This window comes from Drosophila melanogaster, chromosome X (genome assembly GCF_000001215.4).
Source record: "Drosophila melanogaster chromosome X".
NCBI classification, from domain to species: domain Eukaryota; kingdom Metazoa; phylum Arthropoda; class Insecta; order Diptera; family Drosophilidae; genus Drosophila; species Drosophila melanogaster.
The window spans coordinates 23022160-23049800 of NC_004354.4; the positions used below are offsets into that span (position 1 = coordinate 23022160).

A 27641-nucleotide genomic window follows, 5' to 3' on the forward strand; every position below is an offset into this window, starting at 1 on the left:
TTTTTATTTTATTTATTTGGTTTTTTTTTTGTCTTTATTTTACCTTACTATTTATATTTGTTATGCCATAGCTAGATTTCCCAAGGTCTAGGCATTTTTACTTATTAAGTTAGACGATTCGGTTAATAAATAAACTAAGCATCCATATGTGCAGGGTTGGCGATTTCGGCTCGTCATAATAAAAGGTGAACTGAGACTTGTATACATACATGTTTCTTATAAAATCGATTATCTTACAAACGTATATATTTCGTTAAATAATATGTAATATATATGGAAATATGGGTTTACCTATAAATACACATGATTGTGAACGTATAGAAAATATAAATTTTTCGAAACTTAATGATGCTTTCTGAAGTCAGTAGTCCCTTGAAACGTGTAAGAATACCACGTACATCTATTACGTATTAAAACCACAAATGCTTATAACGCACTTATGTGTGCTTAGCACCGGTTCTTAAAAATATTGGAACAATCAATAGATAATCATCTTAAATTATATAATAATCAGATTAACATCGATACCTGAAAAACCTTAGCACAAATTTTATGCAATCCAAAAAGAAAGGAAATGGCTTAGTTTCAGTTTTTTTTACATTGTTTTACTCCCTTGATTCAGGCTCAGAATAAAATAACAATTTAGGAAAAAAAAAAACGAAGAAAACTAATGTCTGTATAGGGTTTCTGGTTCTCACAGCTCTAAAGACAATATCGCATTCCACAGGTTGCCCAATTTTAGAAAGAAATGAGATGCAGGACCGTGTTTCCGAGGTGAAATCGTGTGCGTGTGAGTAAGAAAGTGTTCGTAAGTTCGTGGCAGAGTTTTAGTGTGTTTGTAAGTGCCCCAATTGCCTCTGCTCCGCCGCCATTCACCCACCCACAATTCTACGTGCCATTGTGGACCATTTGGATCTTTAGCGCAAATTGAGCTTACTCTCACCGCCTCACTTAAGCTGATTTGAAAAGAGAACTTAAGCCGAAGTAAAGGAGGAGGGGTCGGTGATCGAAAGGAGAGGAAACGGAATATAAGCAAATAGCGTCGAACAGAAAAGAAAAGAAAGGTGCGGGAGCTGTAAAAGCACGAAAGGAAACAGCAAAGGAAAGGAAAAAAAGAATAGAGAAAATCAACACCATTGAAGTGCGGATTGAGATTGAGATTCAGATTAGGCTTCGGCTTCATACAACGGCGCATCGCAGTTTACGAGTGTCCATCACCACTACAACACCGTGCAGCAATGGAAGACTATTGGGGTCTTAGCAGCACTACGGGTACATAACCACTAACAGAACTAACTAGTGACTAAGCCAAAACTTAGCTAACACTAAGCGTCAAATCGAGTTAAGCTAGCACCACTATTTTCGTCCGACTCAGTGACCCTAACCAATTTATTTACAAATCAAAAACATGAGACAATATTGAGATCGAGAACCACAGATAAGTTTATAATTTACTAAAAAAGTGCCCTTTTAACTAATTGACAAATAACGTTTATTTTATTTTCCGTTGCCTTTAACGTATTGTGCGACGGCGACAAAAAAGATAGAAACAAGTTTAATAAATCAATTAGGCGTCAAATAATTTTAATGCAATGCGATTAAATGGGCTTGTGCGTGCACTGACGTCATAGGCCTCTATATGTATGTACATATGTATGTATCTGCACGATGGCACGCATACACAAATGCATGCACATAAATTTGTACGCCTTAAAATTCCGGGTGTGGGTGTGTATGCATGCGGATCTCTTTATGGCCCGTGAGAGCATGTGTTGTGTCTGAGCGCGTAAACTGTGGCATATGAAGCAATTGTCTAAATTGGCTCATTAAGTGAACCTTAATGACATTTACTATGCATAGTGACAACCAAAACTGTTTCGTTTTTATACCCGTTAGTCGTAGAGTAAAAGGGTATATTAGATTCTTTGAAAAGTAACAGGCAGACTATATAAAGTATATATATTTTTTATCAGGATCAATAGCCGAGTCGATCTAGCCATGTCCGTCTGTATGCTGAATTCCGACGTTCATACGGACAGATTATAGGACAAAGGCGCAGCGCAAGTTTGTTGACCCATGTTGCCACACCCACTCTAACGTCCACAAACCGCTCAATACTGCCACGCCCACATTTTTGAACCATGTTTTTAAATTTTTAGCCACGCTGAATCTAACGCCCGAAAGCCGCCCACACTTTAAAACAATTTTTAAATTTTTTCTCATTTTATTCCCCAATATCTATCGATAGCCCAGAAAAATTATGAAATTCGCGTTCGCATTCGCAATAGCTGAGTAACGGGTATCTGATAGTCGGGGAACTCGACTATAGCATTCTCTCTTGTTATTAATTTTTTTGTTTAGATGTATTTCAAAATCAGTTAATGCCCGCGTATATATTTTATTCCATCCTTTTATTCGCTCAACGTTAATGTGACCAACAAACCATGCATGGCTCGTATGCGCAATGTTCCTCATATAGGTATTTTCACAGAATAACGTAAAAAAAATATACTATTCACTTTTCACTCTTTTTTATTGGTTTGATCATAGAAAACTTAGGTAGAAGGAACCTACTATTAAAAACAGATATAACTTCAACTGGTATCTGGTAGTATTCTGCGCACGTAAGTTCGTATCTGGAAACGCGATTTTATTTTATGCAGTCTATTTTCTAAACAAAGAACGAAGGAATACTTTGTATGTAAAATCTTTTTAGGCCTAAACAGCTGATAATAGCATATTATTCATAAATATGCAGAGGATAGTCGGGGAACTCGGCTATAGGTTTCTCTGTTGTTTTTTTATTATTTCTTTGAAATGGTTGCAAGTGACTCCTTTACTACGTTGCATGCTCTTGAAAGAGACCAATATATATTTGGCCTTTTCGAAGATGAACCGCATCAGATTCAACCTCATTTTTTATTTCTGTCAGAATTATTGGCTTGGGTGCAGGTAAACTCACTTCTAAAAAATATGGAGACAGCACCAAGTAAGACTAACTAACTAAAAATGGGAAAGAATATATACAGACAAAAGCCACAAAGCATGGATCGTTTAGAAAATTTTTCTTTAAACGAAACACAAAAGTCATATTAATACGCATTGTCACACTGATTTCCCTTACTTATGGTCAGATATAAACTTACATATGGGTAGACACATGTTTAGTACAGAGCTTTTTGTGTGGTTTGAAAGGCGATGTGCTTCAAGTCTTTCTATAAAACAATTGTGACAATGATGCGGATACGTAATATGAAGTCTTCCATTTCACATATACTATTATTCTGCTGTGAGTTTGAGTACTTAATAGAAAGCTGAAAATTAAAAAGCGAAAAAATAACGAATTCATGCTGATAAGAGCCAGGAAAATGAGATATTCTTAGTCTGGTAAAATTAGTTGTATGAGTAAACTAGTGAGGTGGGCACATTTAAAATTGTAAATAACTATTATTACAGGTGGAAGGAGTACTTCTTGCAATCTTTATTAAAAATATCTTTACATCAAATTTCTTCCTTGCAAGTATTTACGTACAGATCTTCTCAGAAAAGACCCGTTTCCGATATGACCGGAATTACTAGGAAATTGTGCGAACTAATATTACAACTGTTATATTCGCACAATAATAATAATAATATTTCGTTAAAAAATCCAAGTAAATACTGAAGCAGTTTACTGCTGACATTTGGCAACTGAGACAATATGATCCATTTTGCATTTTTGACAGCGTTCGATTGCTGTGGAAAATAATCAAAAATATTGTTTTTCTGCATGGAAAGCCGATTGCTGAATAAATTCAGAAGATTTTGCTCGCAGATTAATACCTGTAATATACGGTTTGTTTGCCATAATGATTAATTACAATGTGGGTACTGCAAACATTGCTTAAAGTTAACATATTTCGAATAAGCGTATAATGAAGGCTATAGTTGCATAAGAACGAATAAGACTGAGTACCTCTTCTGAATAGCTCCACTCACTTATTTGACTTTTCTAAGATTCACATATTGTAACAAATCCAAAGAGTTCAAAATTGCAGTTATTCGATACGCTTTTACTGTTTATGATTCGCTCATTCAATTATAGTTAACTTAATTTACTGTGATTGAATGTATTTCTGATTGTTAAATTGATTATCATTAACACTCCTCCTCCCTTGTGCTGTGGAGCAGAGCTGGTTCATTCGCTATAACTAGGGAACTCTGTAAATGTTTATTAAGCATCATTGCATTATGCGGGTTGGCGGTTACAAAATGCGTTTGTGTCAATTGACCCCGGGCTCCGACTTTCTGTGTCGCTCAATCTTGCGTGTGAGTCTTCACTTCTATATAGATATGTAGGTATACATTTATGTTTGTGGTATTTCTACGCACCAGGCCTTCATCGACCTAAGGTCCATCGCGCATAAAGATATTTAAAATTGAGAAGAGGAGAAAACCTAACCTACATATTAATCTTACAATTTGTTTATTGTTGATGTCCAAATGTTTGCCTATTTGAATTCGGAGCACTATATTCATAGTCCGAAATTCACCTAATTGCTTATATTAATGCTCCAAGACTAATGGCAATCATTAACCCCGGTGTTAATCGTCAGATCAAACGCTCACAATCTGATGATTTCCGAACCGAACGAAACAAAGCTAATTTTGTTTGATTGGGTCATATACTTGGCTGACTGCTGGCTCTGGGTATTTAATTACACTGTGCTACATTTCTTTAGTTCTGGGGTGAAGTGTATGTGTGTTTTGGTAGTACTTATTTATGCTTGCTTAGCCCTATTTGTGAAATTACAAAATCTTAATGCGCTGAATAGTATAAGTGGGGTATAAGTACATATTGAATGTATAAAAATGGAACAGAAAAAACGTTTATCTTTAAATTGTTGGATTGCTTTGAGATATCAACTTAAGGGGTTATGGTATAAAGATGATAGTGATGCTGAAACTTATTTGCACAAGTCCACAGTTACCATGTTGCAGAGTGCTATTGTACCTACATATTTATGTATATTTGTATTTCGACCTACGGTTACCGCAATATCTTCTCGTATCTACTCTATGTCTCTATCAACTTATGTAGCTCAATCGATTGACATTTTGAGTGGCAAGTGAGTTTAGCTATTGCGTTTAGTTAGCACTTATTTATTTTAATTTGCGGATTGAAGTCTGTATGTTGATGCTTGTTCTCGGCACCGGCTGCCGATTTAGGTACTCTACATGCAAAAAAATTCCACAATCTTATGAACAACCAAAAGGCGCCCTATGTTTAATAAGTATTTAGACGCCCGACTTAGACATTTAAATTTAGGATTGAAATTGATATCTCATTATTACATAAACATTTAAAGTATCGAAGTGTTACAATTATTTGTACATTGAAAAGGTGACAACCATTTTATTCCCTTCTATTCTATGCTAATTATTTTCCAGGCATTAATCTTAAAATAGCAGCCCAAATAATTTTTTAAATAAAAATACATTTTGATTAAATATTTAATATAATAATTGAAATTATTAGACAAAAATTATATAAAAATGTTGGTTTTGATTGATTCAGTATTCAAGAGTCAAATAAGAAACCATGAAATATAATATACAAATGAATTAATAATTTAAATTTAATTTTTGCGAATTATATAGAATTGATTTTACATTTTTTATAAAACTCTAGCAGAAACCCTTTTTATTAAAAAAAAATACGCCCAAGCAGTAATTTACATACTTTTAACGGCCAATGTTTCCTAGATTTCAAGCTAGAGTAACAATAATTTGCATGCAAAGTGCAGAAATAGGAAACTAAATCTACGATTTTTTCCCGTGTTGATATGTTTTTAGTTTTTAGCTGGGGCATAGTTTTCGGTTTCAATTTAAAGCTTCGGATGAGCTTTTATCGGTTTTTTGTTTTGCAATACAATTTGATGACATCAAAGGCGAATTTATCGCTTCCGCTGCCGATCGTTATTTGGATCGGAGGTCCGTCGCATTTTTGATCGATGATCAAATGTATCTATGAGCTACGATGATAAAAAAGCGGGGCTTCGGCTTCTATTTTTGTTTCGGTTCCAGTCCGACTTATGTTCTGGAACCAGCAGATGTATTTGTATCTGTAGCTTACTGCTCGCGTTGCGTCTGTATGAGTATCTGGTGTAATTGTGTCTGTATCTCGTGCAGTTTCCATTTCGGCTTCTGTTTTGAGTTTCGATTCCTGGGGTGTGAGGTACTGGGTGCCACGTTCTGGATTCTGATTGCCAGTCTTATGGTCTTTCTTGCAGCTCTGGTGGTTTAGTTCATTATCAACGCTTGAGACTCCGACTTGTGATACACAAAAATAGAAAGACGAGGCAGTCGGAATAATTCGGCAATTCGGAAGCCCTTGTTCCCTGATCGTCTGAAGCGTTTTTTTGTTCGGTGAAAATTTGTTGCAGTGCAGCATGAAATGTGCGAAAACCAAGTGATTTTTATTCTATTTTGAAGTTGACATAAGGGCCTATGATTTCATTAAAAATTCTCTTTAATGACAAGCCACTTATTTATTGTGAGAATAGCTGCTTATAAACTTTGTCAACTCGAGGTTACATTTTTCCCGCGACGACACGACACTCTATTAAAAAATGAATTTTTTCATAGTCTCCAATTTTTTAATTCGTCAATATAATTTTTTCTATTTAATTTTTTTTTTAACTTTAGACTTTGTTTATTATTATTAAGAAAATCAAACACTTTTGATTAGTTTAAGAAATAATCGGCCATTGCATCTTTGACATAAATAAGTTCTGATGACACGTCTTATGACGATGAAAATGATTTGAAATTTTACTATATAATTACACTACACTCTCGCTTTAACAAATTGCTTACCTACAGACAGAACACTTTTATTGTGTTTAAATTTGCTCAAATGAGGGACAGGCCACACGCAATGGTAGCGCAAAACAAAAGAGAATGCTATAGTCGAGTTCCCCGACTATTAGATATCCGTTACTCAGCTAGTGTGAATTCGGACGCGAAATTTCATAATTTTTGTGGGATATCGGTAGGTATTGGGGAATAAAATGAGAACAAGTTTTAAAATTGTTCAAAAGTGTGACCGTTTTGGCGGCTTCAGGTCGGGCGTTTCAAAAAGATTTTTGGCAAATCAATAGAAAAAAATATGGGCGTGGTAGTTATGTGCGGTTTGTGGGCGTTAGAGTTAGCGTGGCAACATGGGTCAACAAACTTGAGCAGCGTTTTTGTCTCTAGAATCTGTATGCGTAATCTTAACCTTCTAGTTTTTATAGTTCCTGAGACCTCGAAAGTTATACGGACAGACGGACATGGCTAGATCGACTCGGCTATTGATCCTGATAAAGAATATATATACTTTATATAGTCGGAAACGCTTCCTTCTGCCTGTTACATACTTTTCAACGAATCTAGTATACCCTTTTACTCTACGAGTAACGTGTGTAAGAATTAAAGACTTTGAGACAATTGAATGTTTTAATCAAAAGAGCGGGGCCAGTGTAAATGAGAACATTTTATAAAGTGCAGATTATGTAGCCAAAAAATAGTATAAAAAACTATTGCTTAAAATACTCCAGTCGAATGATACTCTCAAAATAAGATTTAAGTAAATTTTGAGAATTATCAGTTAATTGCAGAAATTTTGAAAGATTAACTTATGAAACTCACTTTTAAATAAAGCCCTTTTTCATTTTGATTGATCTTAAGAATCGTAAGATTTTTCTTTAGGCCTCGGATAATCCAAAAAGTTTTAAAGACATTTGGTAACAATACCATAAATTTTCACCAATCTGGAACGACTTATCCTATTTGAACAGGTTTTTGTATTAGCGTATTGATATTAAAACATTAAGGCTAAATTTCCGTTATTTGGAACCATTGGCAGTATGAAACTTTCAACTCTTTTTATACGCTCAGCTATTGGCTCAGCTTAGCTGATAGCTAAGCTAGGTAATATAAGTTAATGCTTTCTTAAGTGTTGAAACTAACCTTCAATAAGTAATCTTTGAATTTCGCATATCTTTCAGATATAAATTGCACTCAGCCCGCCATCGATGACTTCCCCCGAGACCTATTCTCGGAGGCGCAAAGACAGTCTGGTGCTGTTGTACTTCATGTTATAGCCAGTTTATATTTATTTGTAGCCTTAGCCGTAGTGTGTGATGAGTACTTTGTGCCAGCAGTTGAGAAAATATGTGCAGGTAGTTATTCTTAAATCCACTTTGAATATTAGCGTACTATCACTTTCAACTAATCTAGCACTCAACATGTCCAATGATGTGGCGGGTGCCACTTTCATGGCCGCGGCCACCTCCGCCCCAGAATTATTTGTCAACGTGATAGGAACCTTTATCACGGAGGGCGACATCGGAGTGGGCACGATTGTCGGATCGGCGGTATTTAACATCCTGGCAGTGGCCGCGTGCTGCGGAATCGGAGCTGGCATGGCAAGTCTATTTCGTATAATCAGCTATTTCCTAATCCTCGTGAAATGCAAATTTCAGACAATACCCTTGGACTGGTGGCCACTGACGCGGGACAGCATCGCATACGGAGTTACAGTGGCCATTCTCATTTGTGTTATGCACGACGAGCGCGTCGAGTGGTATGAGGCCCTCATCCTGGTCTCCCTGTATGCCGTCTATCTTGCGGTCATGTATTTCGACAAAACTTTCCAAAAGTGCGCCAAAGGTGAGTGATATCCTTGCGGCACTTTTGTTCCAAAATGTCAGCTTTGGCTCACAAAGGTTACAAAAAAAAAGTATTGGCGTAACAAAGAAGAAATAGTTTTAAGCCAATATCAATCGACTTCTCATTAGTCGGAAATATAATGTCAATTTGCTTTATTATAGAACAAACTATAGTTCTTATACTTTTTACGCAAGTTACTCATAGAATATATGGTATGATAAAATTCGATGAATACTATACTACGTAATAGGGGGGAACGAAAGGAAAACGCTACCCAATAAACTATATATACTGTCGAATCGGATCACTAGCAGCCAAGCCAATCAAGCCATGTTTTACATTTTTTATTTCTCGATTTTTGTCACGCCCATGTTGATCGATATGCGGAAAATCCTTTTTGACCATACCCATTCTATCGCATGCATATTACCAAACCATTTATATAACAAATTTGGAAAAAAATTAATGAAAGAAAAGTAATGCTACAAGGAGTCTGTAGTACATTTTGATTTTTTGTTTAAATTAAACATTTATTCGTTTCCAAAAACAATGACTTTTTAAATAAATATGACTAGTATTAAATAATTAAACCAAAATCTCTTTTAAATTGGGCGTGACAGCTTCTTGCCTTTTGAAGGCGTTAGAGTCAAATCAAATAACTTGCCGTAAAAGTTTTGCCAAAATATTTTTGCGCACCGATGAAAATTGACAAGACAAAAAAAAAAAACAAAAAAGAAAATTATAAAATTGTGTGAAAGTAACGGTTTGTGGCTGTTAGTGTTGTTTTTACTACAATAGAACCCGCACTCCCTATCTACAACTTCTACCTTTTTTAGTTCCCGAGATCCGAGCGTTGATACGGACAGACAGACGGACACATGAACACTTCCAGATTGACGGCTAGTGATCTTGATCACGAGCATATACATCAACTTTATACGGTCTGAAACGCTTCCGCAACCTGTTGCATAATATTCTATGAATCTACCTTAACCTTTTAAAACAAAAGATACCACTATGGTGGACTTCTCCGACTATTGCGTTCCCGTTACTCAGCTAAAAGGGAGTGCAAGGAAACGAAGTGACAATTTTTTGAAATTGACATACTTAAATTCGGAAAGTTCCAAATATTAAAGTTTATACACGCGTACAGACGGACATGGTCAGATTGGCTCGGCTGATGATCCTAGCTCAAGGGTCGGAACACCATCAATATTAGATACCCGTTACATCGCTTAACAATTTGAAGGTAAATACTTGTCTAGATGTACATACATAGATATTTAGCATAATATTCACTCTGCATCTAGTAAAGTGATTTCAATCTGAAAAGTATACCCCTAGTGTACTACTGAATTGAAAGTATGTAACATAAACATATATCGGGAACTATACAAGGTAGATATTTAAGTCTTTAATTTGAGTACCGACCGTATTACAATTTTTAGCTACTCCAACTCCAATTCCCACAAAATGGAACTATAACCACAATAATGCAGATTCTAGAGATAAAGAATTTTTGCAAGTCTCGGAATAAAGCATAAAGTCTTGTTTTATGATAATTAATTAACTATGTTAGTACGTAAAGAGGCTTGTCTTTTTGGCTTTTCTCCAGATACAAGTTATATATATATACGCAATACCTTACTTTCGCAACACTACACAGGTGGCGTTAAGCAGGCTCGTTCTCGCAGCCGGTCCTCCAACTGCAGCATACATACAAAGAACAGCAATGAGAAGGAACCAGGTACACACGACACCACCATTTCCAACTTTACACTAGCCAATACTGCCCACCTCTTATTCCTAATGTCCGACCCTCAACCTCTCTCCCACGGACCCGCTTTCAGAGCACAACTAATAGCTGATATTAATGTTCTCTACTGCCGCAGAGCTTGTGGAAAACCGCATTTGCCAGAACATGGCGAACATACAGCTAAACGGAGGACTTAACAAAGAGCAGGCCAAGGCCACAAGCACATCCGGAGCCGGTACCACCGCGATTTCGATAACCACCTCGACCATGACCACAACTTTGAGCACCACCCATAGTGCCGGAGGAGGAGGTGGAGCAGTTGGTCTTTGTTCGGGACCAGGGGCCATTGTGCAGATGGCACCACTAGACGATGCCGAGGCAGAATCTCACGTGGCCGTAGCAGCCGCTGACGAGGGCCGTAAGGAGGAGGGATACTCTCTGCTCTCATACCCGAAGGATAAGAGCTGCTTTGCCCAGTTTACCTGGCTCATCATTTGGCCGATCCATCTGCTATTTCGCATTGCCATTCCTGACTGCAAGAAGGCCAAAAACAATAAGATTTTCCCACTGACCTTTATCATGTGCATAGTTTGGATCGGATCGCTTTCCTATGTAGTAGCGTGGATGATAACGATAATCGGTAAGATACATGTACATGTCTTAATCATAGAAAAGGCTGAACAACTCTGGGTCGTTAAAAGTTGTTGTCTCAATACATGTGGTTTGTTATTTTGTAAACATAAAACAACTCTTACTTAACAACTCTTATTATATATAGTAAAATATTAAATATATAATATATGTTATATATAAAATATAATAATATATATAATATAAAATTAAATATATAATAAATATTATATATATAATATAAGCGACGATTTCACGAACTAAACGTTTTCCCCTGTTAAATGTACCTATATTGCTACGCAGGAGACACACTAAAGATTCCTGACTCGGTGATGGGGATTACGTTCCTGGCAGCTGGTACCAGTGTCCCTGAAGCGGTGTCTAGTGTTATTGTGGCGAAGCGCGGTAAGTGGTTGTCTAGTGATATTTGGGAACGCATGTTTATTCAATTATCTTTTAAAGGTCACGGATCAATGGGAATCTGTAACTCTATTGGGTCAAACACTTTCGACATCCTGCTGTGCCTGGGGGTTCCCTGGCTGATCAAAGCAGTATTTTTCCCGATCCAACCGGGCCAAAACTACGTGGCCATAAACTCCGCCGGATTGGAGTACTCGGCGATCACTTTGTTGTCGACACTGTTCCTGCTTTACCTGACCTTCTCCACAAACAAGTTTAAGCTGGACAAGAAGGTGGGCACTGCCTGTCTGGTGATGTATCTGGTCTTCATGGTTTTCGCCTCCCTCATCGAACTCAATGTGTTCTTCCGCGTCAACCTGCCCACCTGCGGTCGATCATGAAATTGGTCTGCGTCCAAAAGTTGTAGGATATACGAAGGACGACCTGCAAAATCTGACGTTTTGATGAGCGATATACCATTTGGGATGAATAGATGGGGTGCAGAGATGACAGTCTTCTGGTGCTGGATCCGTTTCCGATTCAGTTTGCGGCAGCTGACTGGAAGAACCCTAAGTGCAGTGGTTTAATTAATTAATATGTATTTTCTGTTCTATTCTATCTACTTTGATAGTTGAGTTACGTTATACGTTATGCTGTTATTGTAATAATATTTTTTTTTTATTATTATTAAAGTAGACTCTTTCACAATCTTCGGTCGAAACCCAAAAGATAAATTCAAATGAATGAGAAGACATTTTATAATTTACGGAGCCGTGCAAAGGGAGAAATGAAAACTAAAAACAAACCAAAAAAATAAATAATGTATTTATATGATTAATATATATGAGATTTAACAAAGTCTGTAGTGATAGTGGATATTGTTAATTGGATTGCCTTGGCTTGTAGGACATAATATCACTGTGGACGGCAGTACACGTAGTGACAAGTGCTCCCGAAAATCCGATCATTCAAGTGATACACACGTCGAAAGGTAAAAAAAACGGATTGCATATAAAGACCTTTGAATAAATATATACTCTGAGGGTGTACGAAAAAAAGCGTTGAAAGTGAAACATAATTAAAAAATTCTACTATTAAAAATAAATGAAAATTTATATCGGTTTGTCCACCACATGGTTTTGACGAGGGAAAAATACTCTATAAATAGATCAATACTAATAAAAGTGTTGTTAAAAGGACTTTCCAAATTTATATTCTGTTTCCAAAGTAAAGTTCCAAACCGAATTCACCCTAATACAAAACATTGCTAAAACCATATACATTAGTTTATATATATGGAGCTTAATTCTGTTTTTAGTTAACACTTCCCTTCTTATTTTTGGTTACAAGAAATCTATCGAGCATTATCAAGCATTCAAACGAAGTTAATTCGCTCTTTAAGCGGGAAACATCTATAAAACTGTCTTCTACATTGCTACCTAACCCAATCCTGGTGTCGGGTAAAATGTAACATTTATTGTACTGTATTTGCAATGTGTGGATAAAAAACAAAAATCAAAAATGGTTGCTTAATAGTATTGTATTGCTTAATTGTTTTTTTTTTTTTTTAAGCAATATGGCAAGACAAATATTAAAACGAAAATGACAGTGACAGTTATGAGCAGTTTCTATACATAAATTTGGAGTCTTTTGTGTTGGCCATTTGCAGTTGTAATACAGTAAACTGAAATAGTTTGCAAGATAGTTTTAGGCTTTAACTTTAACTAAATGAAAATAACTTTTATAATTTCAATCAACTACACGTAATATTTTGTTACCAAAATTCTCAAATCAATATCGAAGTGGAAAGTAGAATAGAAGAAGTGGTCATTACCGAATAGAAACAATTTATTATCAAAAACAATGCAGCTATGATTTCACTTTTAGTATATTTCATTCCACAATGCTTGAGCCGTAATGAAACCCGTAAAAAAAATAATGAACGAAGATTTTTTACAATAATTGCACTAGGACTGTACCTGTATCAGTTATATATAAGTAACGGAAAACCCCTAGATACCATAGGCAGCCAACAAAATGTATATCCTGAGATGTAAAATAAAAAATATCCCGTAGCAAAAGACGTTATTTACATGTGTAAATTTTCACTTCCAACTGACACAGTATTATTTATATTTGTATGTATGTACATATGTATATTCAAAAAAAAATTTAAACTACTGGATGCACCATTATATTTTTTTTTAACTAAATCAGCAAAGGAATAAAGTTTTATGTAACGTTTTTTTTTCTAAGTATATACATTTGGATTTGAAATGGCTCTTGATACAATGGCTCCATCTCCTCCTTGTAAACAGTTGTAACATTCAACTATGAACGGTAACAATCGAACCATGTTAATTCAGGCGTAGCCTTGACTAGTTAATCAAGAAACATATTTTTTACTTGTTTGAGTTGTTATATATTGTACATTGCAAATCAAAAATATCTGGAAAATTTAAATGTTAAATTGTAAATTAGTTCTATTAGCGCTGACGAAAGGATAATGTTCTTCGACTGGAGCTCAACTGACTTTAAGCCCAACGGTAATGGTAAGCACTCCATAACCTTACAGGTTTTTTATAAACACAAATTTAAGGGCGTATTATGGTCAATGATACCAGAAATTAGCTAATAATATTCCCAACAAGCCAACAAGCCTTGCCTTACAAGCCTTAGTGTATTTTCCTTATTTTGCCTTACAAGAGATTTTCAAAGGTGCTGGGACGCCTGAACATGTTTGAAGCGAAAAAAGTAAGCGTGAGTGAGTTCTTGTAAGAGATCTTCATATGAAGTACAGTATAATTCGCTTAGCTGCCTCGAGTACTTTGCACAATGCCTCGATGCAGGTAACTTAAAAATGCAGCTAACTTAATTTTTTTTTTTAAAGGAAAAATAAAGAATTTATTTCTTTATAACAATGTTAAACATAAAAGGAACTGATAATTTCATTCTTAATGATAAGTAAGATCGACATATAAATTTAAGTGATGGTGAATTGATTAAAACACTTTTTAAAACTAACTTAAAAATAGTCAGTAATTTTTTTTTGCAATACAGCTGAGTTTATATGTAAATTAAACAGCTTGTCTTCCATAGAATTCAAGTTTTGCAAAAACTCATCATTATTGTTTCGCATAAAAATGGACTTTAAAGCCTTAATTGCTGCAAACCCATCCTTAAAAGTAGGACGCTCAGTATCGTCCACATCTTCATCACTATGGCTTTCTTCGTTATCGCTGGTTTTTGCATCTTGAACTAAAGAGCGCACGATTTCATCATCATCTAATTGACCATGGCAAGCCTCATCTGCATCAACATTGGCATATTCATTCCAATTAATATTCGATACAATGTCAACTTCTACGCATTGTTTGTCTTCATTTGTAGCAGTTTCGCCGTGTATTTTGCCATACTTTATATTGTGGCGCTTGCGCCAGCGCCAAAGCCAGCTGGCGTCAGGTTCAAAGGCGTCGTTAAATTTTTGGCAAAATTCTTTCGCTTTTGCTAATAGGACGTGCCGGTCAAGAATTACGTTCTTTGATTCCTGCTGTCCGAACCAAATGTATAAGGCTTCTTCTACTAAGTCGTGCGCTCCTTTTCTTTGACGCTTTCTTTTTAAACCTGACGCGGCCACAGCTTCATGAATTTCCTTTGTTTTTTGTAAAATGCGGTTGACTGTGGATCTGTCGCATTTGAACTTGGCACAAATTTCCTTTTTGTCCACTTTGTTGGTCACTAACTCGATTATTTGAAGCTTTTCCTTTAGTGTTAGTCCAACGACACGCTTTGTTTTACCCATTTTAATAACTTTGTGTCATAAGAAACAAAAACACAAAAATCACGATCAAAGCAAAAACAAAAACGGACATGCGCAGATACTGAAACGAGTTGGCATTCTTGCCATCTTTTAGATATGCAAAAATGATTCATAGATGGCGCAGCTAACTTTGATGATATTCATTGAAATTGGCAAAAAAAAACAGCTGATATGATGCACTTAAGTTAAAAAGGCTGTTATCTGCGATGCAGCAAACGTATGAATTTTCGTACAAATTTTCTATTCACACAAAAAAATGGAAAAATAATGCAGATATCTTGCCGATGCAGCTAACTATCGATGCAGCTAAGCGAATTATACTGTATATACACTGCGCGTATATACAAAGCTTGTATGGGACGCAGTTTGTTGTTTCTAGTTTTTTGATAAAATAAAAAAGAAAAACACTCCATAAATGGGTAAGTCAAAATTGTTTCAATAATTTAAGTTTTTTCGATTCATTTCGAAAAAAATTAGATGATTCATTTCGAAAAAAATTAGATGAATAACACTTGAATATTCAAATTAGAATATTTTTAAAGGAAATTAATAATGATTTGATCCTCCTTTGTTTTGAAGGACTGCACACATTCATCTGGGAAGTGAATCATATTCTTTTTGTAGGTAATCCAAAGTAATCGTAGACCAACCGAGTTTTATTCCGGTGATCGATTCCTCTTGAGTGGCATAAGGTTTACCACCCTCGTATACCTTCCCAGCCAACCATACCCACACTTTTTTTTATTAAGGTCCTGCGAGTATAGTGGCCATTCCAAAACATTTACATTTTCGCTTTGAATCCATGTTTTTACCGAATATGCAATGTGGATTGGGGCACTGTCGTGCTGAAAATGCCATTCTAGATTTCCAAAAACGTTTTTAAAGAAGGGAAATGCAGTTTTTAATACACAATTATAATCTTTCGCGTTCCATAATAGGATACTGCGCTCCATACCATGACACCTCCAGCCCGACTGTGGAAGCGATTTAAAATATTTACGCAAAGCATGATATTAATGAGTGGTTCCTCCAGATAAATTTATTCTCGTTCGAAAATACAAAATAATGCCACTCGCTAGACCAGGTCATATGAGCTCGAGCAAAACTCAGTCGTGCTTTTTTTCGCAACTTATTAGAATTTTTTTCGGTTTTTCGTGTTTTAAATGTTTAGCTTTCTTATCCAACCTTTGAATAAACGATTTGCTCGGGTTTTCACCACTTTTTTTCTCTCGAATTTTGGCGGAGGAGTCGTGGGAATTACAAGGTATTCGACGAAAGAACCTGCGATCTGCCGCGTGTAATTTTACTGTAATTTCCACTTTTATAGTGTTTTCCATAAGTTTACTTGTTTTGCGATGTCTGCCGTTTTTTTTTTTTTTTTTTTGCAATTTTATGAAAAGACAGCCCGCATTCATAGAAAGCTATGATTTCGGATTTTTCCTGCAAGGATAACAGCGTTCCTTTTACAATTTTTTTTTCGCAAAATGAAAGCAAACTTTTCAATTTAACAGCATAAAAAATTTTTTTGTCCCACCATTCAAATTATGGAAGATATTTAAAACTGCATTGGGGGGCGCTAATCTGATGATGCAATATACTTGTCAAATTCTTCGTCGAAAGAAAAACAAAGCAGAATTAAAAAGATAACGGTTCTTCTCAAGACCTCCTTTTCTCCTCAAAGAGAGAGGGAATATCAGTGAACAAAAGATAATAACATTGACAGATTTCCGTGCAATGGACAAATACAGAACATAAGATGAAACAGGGGGGGCTAATCTGATGACGAACATATTGTCATATTTATTATCAACAGCCGAGTCCATACAGCCATTTCTGTCCGTCCGTCCGTTCGTTAGTATCTGCAAGAAACTTTCGCAAATATCTTCATTGTATTGGCAGTATAGGCAGGCAGTATATATATGCAGTATGTATGTATGTAAGTATGTACATGTACATATGTATATAAATGTAAGGCAAAACGAACTAATATACAAAAAATCGGCAAAATACATATGTATAAATTTAAAATGGTATACTTTAGCGTCAAATATCACTTACAGCTGCAGTTAAAAAAATAGCACTACTGCAGGTGGAAAGTTGATTTCCTTAAAAAAAATATTAAATGTTTATATTTTTTAATGTCAGATTGCATGAATAATAAGTACCATATGTTGGCTCTCTGAGCAAGAAATTTTTAGTCTCTCAATGTAACTGTTCTTTTTGTTTTTGGGCACTTGCTCCAAAAGCGTTTGTTTGTCGAAAAGAACGAAACACGGCGAAGAAAGCCCTCAATGTCCAACGTGGAGATCAAGCGCTTGGTTCGGCAAGGCAAGAAGGAGCCTTTTAAGCCGGCGACGGAACTTAAGAAGGAGCTTAAGATAGCTGAAAGCGTGGAAACTGTTCGCAAACGCTTAGGACAAAACAACCTTAATGCGTGCAGCCCAAGAAAAGTCCCGCTTTTGACTGTTAAGCATGTGGCAAAGCGAACCGAATATGCCAAGATTCCCAAGGACTGGGTTGTGGAGAAGTGGCACAACATTTTGTGGTCAGATGAGACCAAAATTGTGTTGTTTGGTGGAAAAGGCTCTTGGTCTTATGTTCGGCGTCCACCACAAACTGAATATAATCCTTGCTTCACCTTTAAGGCGGTAAAGTACGGGGGATCAAACATAATGGTATGGGCGTGCTTTTCATACTATGGAGTAGGTCCGATCCATTAGATTCAAAGCATCATGGATCAGCACATTTACACAGATATCCTGGGAATTGTGATGCTGCCATATGGCAGGGATGAAATGTCGTTGGTTTGGACATTTCAACAGGATAACAACTCAAAACACACGAGCAAGAAAGCTCGAAAGTGGTTAGAGCAGAAATCGATCCGAGGAATGAACTGGCCTGCTCAGTCACCCGACTTGAATCCAATCGAAAACCTTTGGGCGGACGTGAAAAAAAAGGTTTCTGAAGCCAAACCCAATAATAACGATGATCTTTGGGGTCTGGTCAAGGATCCATGGAGCAAAATTCCTTAATAACGGTGCCAGGACTTGGTGGACTCCATGCCAGGACGATGCGCGGCTGTCATTGCCAACAAAAGGTCACGCAACCAAATATTAAGATTCTTTAAACATAGTTCTTAAGATATAATCCATTTGTTGAATTATTTTTTTATTTCTTTGGTTAGTTTTAGCAAACTACGAGAAACAGTGCTATTTTTGTTACCGCCTAAATTTGAAGGTTTTTTTTTGTTTTACCAATTATTTTTAAAATATCCATTAGATCTGTTACTAATTTTTTTATTTCGATTGAAAATCATTGTAGTATTTAAGTTTAGTGAGTAAAATGATGAAAAAGTGTCAGAAAATAGAGAAACGCTGGGACAAACACGAAATGTGCTTATGGTGCTATTATTGTTACCGCAACTGTATGTATACGAATATTTTAATTGAAAACAATAGAAACGAAATCGTAATTACGGTGTCCTTGATCATAATTCAAACGACTGGAGTTCTTATAATACATATATATTATATATATTTACAGCAAGGGTACATATATAAGCTTTGGTTTCCATATCTTTCTCATTATAAAAATCTGTTCTGCTCTGCAAGCACGAAACTTTCTTATTGTACCCGTTATATAAAAACGAACGCAGACTTGTACACTTTTCTTGTAAAAATAATACTGTCTCTGCTTTATATATTGTATACCTGGGTTTATAACGAATTATATCTTCTTTGTTATTTTAGAATGGGAGTATTACCCGTTTGCATATAGACATGATATGCGCTATGATATCGATGCCCGTAACTGTACTCTGCCGGCCATCGTGGAGTTCCCTAACCTTATGCGACAAAAAAGTTGGATAGCAATCGTAGTATCAACTTTGGTCAGCATGTACCTTTTTGTCATCCTAGCGATTGTGTGTGACGATTATCTAGTGCCAGCCATGGAGCGCCTTTGCTACAGTAAGATTTAATATGCCCAATTTCAGATACACAGTTAAAGTTCTATCACCCAAGTAACACAGACTGCAAACTAGAAAGAAATAAAAGAACCTTAAGAAAACTTTTATCTTGCTTGAATAACAAAGATGCCGTTGATGTTTTTTGACTAATTGTTGAAAGTCAGAATTCTTTCATTTCTCTGCTAAAAGTAATTTAAAAAAGGCTTGATTCGGCACAGTAAGGGCAATTAAAAAATATGTTGTCAAATTTTAAGCAATTTAGTATTTTAACAGTTTCGGAAATAATATAATTAAACTTAACTATGGAAGAGAGAAGTTGGACCTTTCCTTTTGTTGTGCCTATTATATACAATATACTAATGAAACGTTACACATACGTATTTAAAAATGAATATTAGATATTAACACGAGCTTGCACCAGCACATTAAAGCTTTTATATAAAAGCGAACTGCATATTATCATATCCTGTAAGAGGATATACTGATTTCAGTCATTAGTTTGCAACGCAGCAAAGGAGACATGTGTGACAATACGAGTATAAACCATATGTATACATTTTTTAGTTATGTTCATAGCTTCGATGATTTTTTTTATAAAACGTTATTCGAAATTCGGTATACATCAGTTTCTCTTTATATGTATATATATAATACAGGGTGCGGCAGCATAATTTTCTTTTTTCAGAACTCAATGGAAACTATTATAGGCATTGGAAAATATTTATTTATTTTTATAATGTAGGTAAATGTCCAAAGTTTGTATTTATATTTTTTTGAAGATGAAATCTGATAGGTGACGTCCCCCGTTCTCCATACATACATTTAGCTATAAACCGATTTCTTGCGTTTGTCGTGACTTTTGTTAGCATAGCAAGTGTTATGTTGGCAATTTCTTCACGGATGTTGGTTTTAAAATCTTGTAGGGTTCTTGGACGGTTTACATAAGCACATTTAAAACACACCATAGAAAAAAATCACAAGGGGACAGATCGGGAGAGCGTGCCGGCCATTCCAAATCGCCTCTTATTGAGATCAGGCGCTTTGGAAAGTGTTCCCTCAAAACAGCCATCGATGCTCCTCAAGTGTGTGCTGTTGCACCGTCTTGTTGGAATCAAGTGTGCCCCAAATCCTCAAGTTCAAGGGCAGATGCGTGTTTGTGCTTAGAACGCCGTGGAGATCCCAATATTGACGCTCTCACTGCTTTAATGTTCTCAGGAGATCTAACGGGTCGAGGGACTCCAGCTCTTCGTTTTTTCGCACTTGCAGTTTGCCTTAATGTAGTGACCCATGTAACAATTGATTTGTGGTCTGGGACGGGAGCCAACGGGGCTAAACTAAAGCGATTCCAAAATGCACGCTGTGTTTTAATAACCGATAAATAAGCTTGAAAAGTAGGCATCAACGGCAAAGGCACGCTCCGCTCCTCAGTAATCCCACGCTTCATGGCGACTGAACCGTGGTCGCTCCGATATGACATCAACTAACTGAATGGAGCGCATAAAAACGGAAGTTATGCTGCCGCACACTGTATTTGTGTAGAGTAAAATTTCGATATTACCTGAAAATGACAAGTTGTGAACCAATTTGGATTATAATATATTTTTTTTTTCTGCTAATCGTTACACCAAATAGTGCCTCTTGTTAAAATGTATAAATTTTGGAGATATTACATACAATTACATATACTAAACAAAATGCAAACCATCATAAATATGATACTATAACGAACTAGCGCAATTATATTTTATTTCTCCATGACCCTTAGTGAAAAAATACAACTGAAATATAAAATTTCAAAGTTATACTTAAAGTATATTTTATACTATATGTATATTACACAAGAGAGAATGCTATAGCGAGTTCCTGAACTATCAGATGCCCATTACTCAGTGAATGCGAACGCGAAATTTCATCATTTTTCTGGGATACCGATAGATATTGAGGAATAAAATAACAAAAAATATACAACAATTTCAAAAGGGTGGGCTTGACCGGTTTGGCGGCTTTAGGGCGTTAGAGTGGGCGTGGCAAAACATTTTTTTTGCAAATCGATAAAAATGTACAGTATTGTACATCAATAAAGATGTGAAAAATTATCAACACATTTTTCAAATGTGCTGTTTGTGGGCGTTATAGTGCGTGTGGCAAAATGGGTGAACAAACTTGCGCTGCGTCTTTGTCTCTGGTAATGTTATGCCGAATCTCAACCTTCTAGGCTTTATACTTCCTGAGATCTTGACGTTCATACGGGCAGATTGACATGGCTGGATCGTCTCGGCTATTGATCCTGATCAAGAATATGCATACTTTATATCGGCGGAAACGCTGCCTTCTGTCTGCTACATGCGTTTCATCGACTCTTGTATACCCTTTTACTCTACGAGCAATGGGTATAAAAATATCATAACTTTTACCAAAGAAAAAAATTGACTTCAAATTTGTTTTTTTTTTCACTTTCTTCTTAGGTTCAGAAAACAAATTTCGGTTTCTCGATTTTATGCGTTATTAGGTATCCTAAAATTTGTTGCTATTTTTGCCCTCTTTTAATTTTGGTATAATGTTTGTCTTACAATAGCCCTACGCATGACCTATGATGTGGCGGGAGCCACTTTTCTAGCGGCTTCCACATCGGCACCGGAACTGTTTGTAAACTTTGTGGGAACCTTCGTCACTAATGGCGACATCGGACTTGGCACTATCGTGGGATCTTCCGTGTTCAATATCCTGGTAATTGCAGGAGTTTGCGGCATATTTACTCAACCGGTGCGTACTATTCACCACTTAAGCTGCAGTTCTGCCTCACACATTGTTTTTTTTGTTTTTGCATATTTTGCAGACCAAACTGGATTGGTGGCCGGTGACCAGAGACACAGCGTGGTACCTCATAGCTATAGCGTCGCTCACATATGTGTTGTGGGATTCGTTGGTTATGTGGTATGAGGCTTTTGCCCTTTTACTACTATACATTTCTTATGTCATTCAATTGTCCTTTGACCGTAGGATCCAAAATTTGGTTCGACGTAAGAAGAGTTTCTTTTCAACGTTTATTTATTTTATATATCTTTTTATTTTAAAACAAGAGAGAAATATATACCCGTTACTCAGCTAGTGAAAATGCCAACGCGAAATTTCAACGTTAGAGTAGGCGTGGCAAAACATTATTTACCAAATCGACAAAAATTTACAAGACTTACAAAAAAATGAAAAAATATCGAAATAGTTGCAATAGTTGCAATAGAATAGTTGTCAAAAGTTTTAGGCGGTTTGTGGGCCTTAGAGTGGGCGTGGCAACATTGGTCAATAAACTTGCGCTGCGTCTATGTTTCTAGAATCTAGAATCTAGAAATTTCTAGAATAGTTCCTGAGATCTCAAAGCTCTTTCGGGCGGAAGGACGGACGGACAGAGACAGGTTGACTATTGATCCAGATCTAGAATATATTTACTTTATATGGACACGCTTCCTTTTACCTATTACCTGTTTCATCGAATCTAGTATACCCTTTTACTCAAGGAGTAACGGGTATATACCTAACATATGTTTGACTTAAGATTTGACTGATATCTGGAAGGTTATGCATTGATAACGATGCAAAATTATCGATTTAATTCGATGCGAAAATCCGATTATGACCCCTGAATCAAGGGCTCAGAGAAATAGGACCCTGTAGTTGAAATAACTTTGTCAGTACACTTATAAAAAGAAATGTTTGTGTAACATTTAAACTTTCAAATGCAGACACCCAGAAAAATTAAGAACGAAAAAACGAGATCGGTTGTGCTTAGCGTACTCGGTGGCATGATCAGTCGCATCAATAAGACGGTCGTTAGGGGAAGACTGAAAAAATAAGAGAGAGAGAGAGAGAGAGAGAGAGAAATGAGAGCAAAATCCTCTCAAAGTTATAAGGGAGCTATCGATTTTAGATTCGTGTCCTTGTCAACTAAAATAATATTTTGTTGGTGCGAAGAGTGGTATAAATAAAGCTCGAAAACGAGAAATAAAGGGCTTTCCCTAATAAATTTTACCTATTTACAATCTTTCGCCATCTGTAATTATGTATTACCATATTCAACTAATATAACGTTGAAAACGCAATGCTTTAATTTATGCGTGTGCATTTTACATATTTATTGCAATTCATTCATGAGCAAATTCACCCGGGTATGTACCAAAGACGGTTTGTTTTTAATTTATTAAATTTTAATAAATTTTAACAGTAATGCTTTTTTTTACTCTAAAAAAAAAAACAATTTTAAATAAATCGAAATCGATTCCTTTCAAGGGCGAGATCGGTTTTTCTTGATCGGGTCTTCTCGATGCCGAGATAGGTAGCGATACTGATAATCATTTGTAACCTGAGAATGGTTCGACCTCGATCTGAAAATTCCGAACATGATCAATCTTGGTTTGATTTTGAGATCGAGAATAATAAAATCAAGATCGTTGAGAACGGTTTCTTCTTTGAGTGTAAGCAAAAAAAAAAAAACAATTTTAGAACTCAGTTCAGCGTCCTTGCTTCATGCAATTTCTAGGTCACAATTCGAAATATTTTAATCGTTATCAAAGAAATTTTATGTCTCCATTCAATGTAATTTAATAAAGCTTTATTATGTTATCATGATTCTAAAACTTGCATCCACTTTAAAGTTGAGCACTTTACAGCCGCGAAGAAATTGTCATATACAATTTTAAGCAAATTAGGTGCAAGAATATCAAATTCCAGAACTAACGAGATAAGTCTTTCTTAGATGAACACGCGGAGTCGGAGCTGTTGGACGAAGATCCGATGACCCGCGAAGAAGAGCCGCTGAAGGGATTTCGCGACCACGTGTGTGCGAAACCGAAAACGGAATACAATTTTTACCAGTGGACCTGGTGGGCCATCAAATATCCGGCAGAATTGATGCTTGCCTGCACTGTTCCCAGTGCTAGATCCATCTTCTTCCTTTCAATGATTTCGGCCATCCTTTGGATTTCCTTGATATCCTATCTTCTTACGTGGTTTCTCACAATATTGGGGTACAACCTCAACATTCCAGACGCGATCATGGGCCTTACTGTACTGGCCGCCGGCACTAGTGTTCCAGAAGTCGCGTCCTCGTATATTGTGTCCAAAAAAGGTAAGTACCTATGGTAATCCTTCCACACGCGTGTGCCGAAGTATTTTAAGTGCAGAAATAATGCTATGCTTCTTCGTACATTTTAAAAACTTATTTACAAGGCAATTTAAGGATGTTTTCCACGATCGATCAGCCTGCCTACATATAGATACATAGATAAAATGTCATTTACACGCTTGCATGTGGGCGGTAGACATAACTTTTAAAACATAAACACGTGGAATCCGTGTGCGATACTGCTAGATTGTAAATTAATCCCAACTCCCTATCTTGCATTATATTACCCATAGACTGTTATAATAAAAAACATACAGCCTGCCACGTAGTTACCGTAAAATTTAAAAGTTCTACGATCGTCCGATCAGAACCATTTTTGTCCTTTTTGAGCTCTTTAAAATATGAATTAGTTCTCGTCCCGTTCCGTCTTATATACTACCTGCTATATGGACTCGACTGTTGATGCTGATCAAGAATACAAATTCTTAATATGGTCAAAAATGTCTGCTTTACCTTCTGCAATGGTATACAAATTTACTCAGTTTCGATTTCCGAAGAAACTAAAGCAGCGTACAAAACTAGAGGCTAGTTAAATTATTTGTATAACCTATTTGTAAATGTTACTATAAATCGACATAAAGTTTTATCTAAATTTCTGGCGATCAACTTCCATGATCACCTTGATTGCAACGCTTTAAGAGGAATTTCTATAGCTTATTTCGAATAAAATTTTACCTAATTGTTTTTCTTTCAGGATATGGGTCAATGGCCATCTGCAATGCCATTGGGTCGAACACATTCGACATTTTAGTATGCCTTGGTCTACCCTGGCTTCTGAAAATTCTTATTTACCAGCAAAAGATCGATATCGACTCCACAGCCCTTACCATCACCACGGCCATGCTAGTAGTAACTGCCGCCGTTCTTTATTTGGGTCTTCTGGCAAGGAGGTTTGTGATGGGCAAGACCGTCGGATATCTAAGCATAATCTTCTATGCGCTTTTTCTGATTATCGCCTGTACACTAGAGATATTATTGAACAAAGAAAAAATGTGCGACATCCAGGATTAATTGAGCCTAATTAATGAAAATAAATTTTTGGAATGAGAAGGTAATGAAAACAGGAAACTACCCCATTCTTCATTATAAACCTTTCGTTTTTTTTGCTAGCAGACTAATCGGGTAATAGAAGCATTTGGATCAATTGTAAATAATTAAAATAAGTCATAGCTTGGATGATCTGATCTTATTCGCTAGTTTTAATTATAAAAATATTGCAATGTTCTTTGATCGTTGTACTGCATTCCTGTCCTGATGTTTCTTTCCTTCTTTGTTTCTTGGTGCAAGCCTAGTAAGGGGTCTTTCGTTACTTCATATTTTCTCTCTCTCCGCGATCTCTACCTGTTTATATTTAAGATGGGACCTTAGATACATATCTATCGTTCGAACTCATTACACCTTGCATATACAGGATGCCTGTCTGAGTTGGTGAACAGCTGTATAGGAAGCTGTAGGAAGGTTGAGATTCTGCATACAGATTCTAGACATGCAGCGCAAATTTGTTGACCCATGTTGCCCCGGACACTCTAACGCCCATATTTTTCAACGAATCTAGTATACCCTAGTTACTCTACGAGTAACGGGTATAAAAATATGCCCCCAAACCTCACCTTTCTGGAACATCAATATTTCTAAAATCGACACAACACAACACTCAATAAGTTCAACAAAAACAAAACTGTTGAGGCAATGAGCTTTTTTATTGACTTTGAGGAGTAGTGTGGCAATTTATAAACACGGTAAAGTTAATGTTTCAATTAATATTTCAGTTTTATATCCATATATTTTGCACCACAGGGCTGTAGTGTACATAACGAACGGCGGCAGTGCCCGTACCGAACCGATTAAGAGCTAAAGTGCATCACAGCAGTACCGGTGTGAGTAACAATAAATTTGTAACTGAATTTGCTATGCAGAAGGCAAATGAGCAAGTTTCACCAAATTAAGATTCACAGATTAAGATGCAAAATCTATTGCTGCACAGAGCAATGTATTGCTCGCTGGGACCAAACATCCTCCCCCCGTTGGAGGACACGGGCTGAAAACATCATCCTGTTTGGGCAGAACGCAAAGTTTAGCGACGGCTCTATTGAGGATTCCAGTGGCAGTTTTGAGAACAGCAAATCGTGCGACGCCATCGGGTCCAGGGATCAGATTGATTACTCGAGCTAGTGGCCATTTGAGAAGTGGCAGGTTTTCGTCTTTTACTAAATCAACATTTGAACGTCTGTCTGATTTGAACGTCTGTCTTCTGTGCTCGCCATTTGGAACGTTGCTGAAGAAGCGTTAGATATTCACGTCACCACTGGCTTCAAAATGTGATGTGTTCAGGAACAAATGCTTAAGATCCTTCAGCTCATCCCGAGCGCCGACAAAATTGGTGGCGTTGTCCGACCATATGCGTGCAGGCTTTCCACGAGTCAGTATTAATCGACGCAATACATTAAGAAATGCATTAGTGGAGAGATCCTGAACCAGCTCAAGGTAAACAGCCTTTGTAGAAAAGCAGATAAAGATGTAGATATAGCATGGGGCTTTATTCCGAATAGGATTTTTGTAATAAAATGCGTCGCAAAAGTCCAGACCAGTGACCTTGAAGGAATGTGAAGCTGTTACGCAGTCCTCAGGAAGATCACCTATAATGGGACGAGGTATGTGTGGCTTGGCTCGAAAACATATGATGCATTTGCTGACTGCACTTGCAGGGGTCTTGCGACCGCCAATGGGCCAGAACTGCAATCGAATTGAAGCGAGTAGTGCGCGAGGTCCAGAATGCAGATTGCGACGATTATAGTCGAGTATAATGGCACGAGTGACTGGGTGCTGACGTGGCAATATTAATGGATGCTGTGCGTCATAGTCCAACAATTACTGCTTCAGTCTGCCACCAACTCTCATGAGTCCAGAGTTGTCAATGATGGATGCGCGAAATGCAATTGTGCTCGATGATTTTACTTGTCGACTGTTGAGCAGGGCATTATAGTCCTCGGTAAGATGTGCCATCTGAATGGAGCGAATGATAAGTTTCATGCCTCCGATTAGATGATTAAAAGTCAGGCCTGGGTGCCTGATACTAAAACGAAATTTGAAGATGTATCCAAAAACATGCTTCAATTTTTGCCAGGAGTTGACAAATTTACAATAGTTTGGGATGTCGATGTCGGCAGGGGTCTTGAGAGTATTGAGGGCCTTCTTTCTT

At 36.7% G+C, this 27641-nt stretch overlaps 2 protein-coding genes across 9 annotated transcripts, besides 2 other annotated features; both read left to right on the top strand.

Annotated features, from left to right (window-relative positions):
• Positions 1–738: 738 nt before the first annotated feature.
• zyd (zydeco) lies at positions 739–13391 on the top strand. Of its 7 annotated transcripts, NM_001300715.1 has the most exons (9): positions 6279–6438; positions 6865–7033; positions 8031–8204; positions 8263–8450; positions 8508–8694; positions 10361–10441; positions 10587–11090; positions 11384–11485; positions 11543–12318. In NM_001300715.1, the coding sequence occupies exons 4-9, from the start codon at positions 8271–8273 to the stop codon at positions 11878–11880; spliced, it is 1392 nt and encodes a 463-aa protein (NP_001287644.1). In that variant the 5' UTR covers positions 6279–6438; positions 6865–7033; positions 8031–8204; positions 8263–8270; the 3' UTR covers positions 11881–12318. The 7 variants fall into 7 exon arrangements, with proteins under 7 accessions (NP_001303558.1, NP_001015260.3, NP_001015261.3 ...); NM_001316629.1 differs by lacking the exons at positions 6279–6438; positions 6865–7033 and adding an exon at positions 739–1641 and having other exon boundaries at positions 11543–12197; NM_001015260.3 differs by lacking the exons at positions 6279–6438; positions 6865–7033 and adding an exon at positions 1158–1272 and having other exon boundaries at positions 11543–12197.
• Positions 13392–13906: 515 nt separating this feature from the next.
• On the top strand, positions 13907–25519 carry CG12061 (uncharacterized protein). 2 transcript variants are annotated; one of them, NM_001110997.2, is made up of 6 exons: positions 13907–14031; positions 19049–19267; positions 21842–22029; positions 22103–22286; positions 24014–24385; positions 25137–25519. In NM_001110997.2, the coding sequence occupies exons 1-6, from the start codon at positions 13986–13988 to the stop codon at positions 25451–25453; spliced, it is 1326 nt and encodes a 441-aa protein (NP_001104467.2). In that variant the 5' UTR covers positions 13907–13985; the 3' UTR covers positions 25454–25519. The 2 variants fall into 2 exon arrangements, with proteins under 2 accessions (NP_001104467.2, NP_001015258.3); NM_001015258.2 differs by lacking the exon at positions 19049–19267.
• Positions 14277–15622: a mobile genetic element.
• Positions 17355–18726: a mobile genetic element.
• Positions 25520–27641: the final 2122 nt, after the last annotated feature.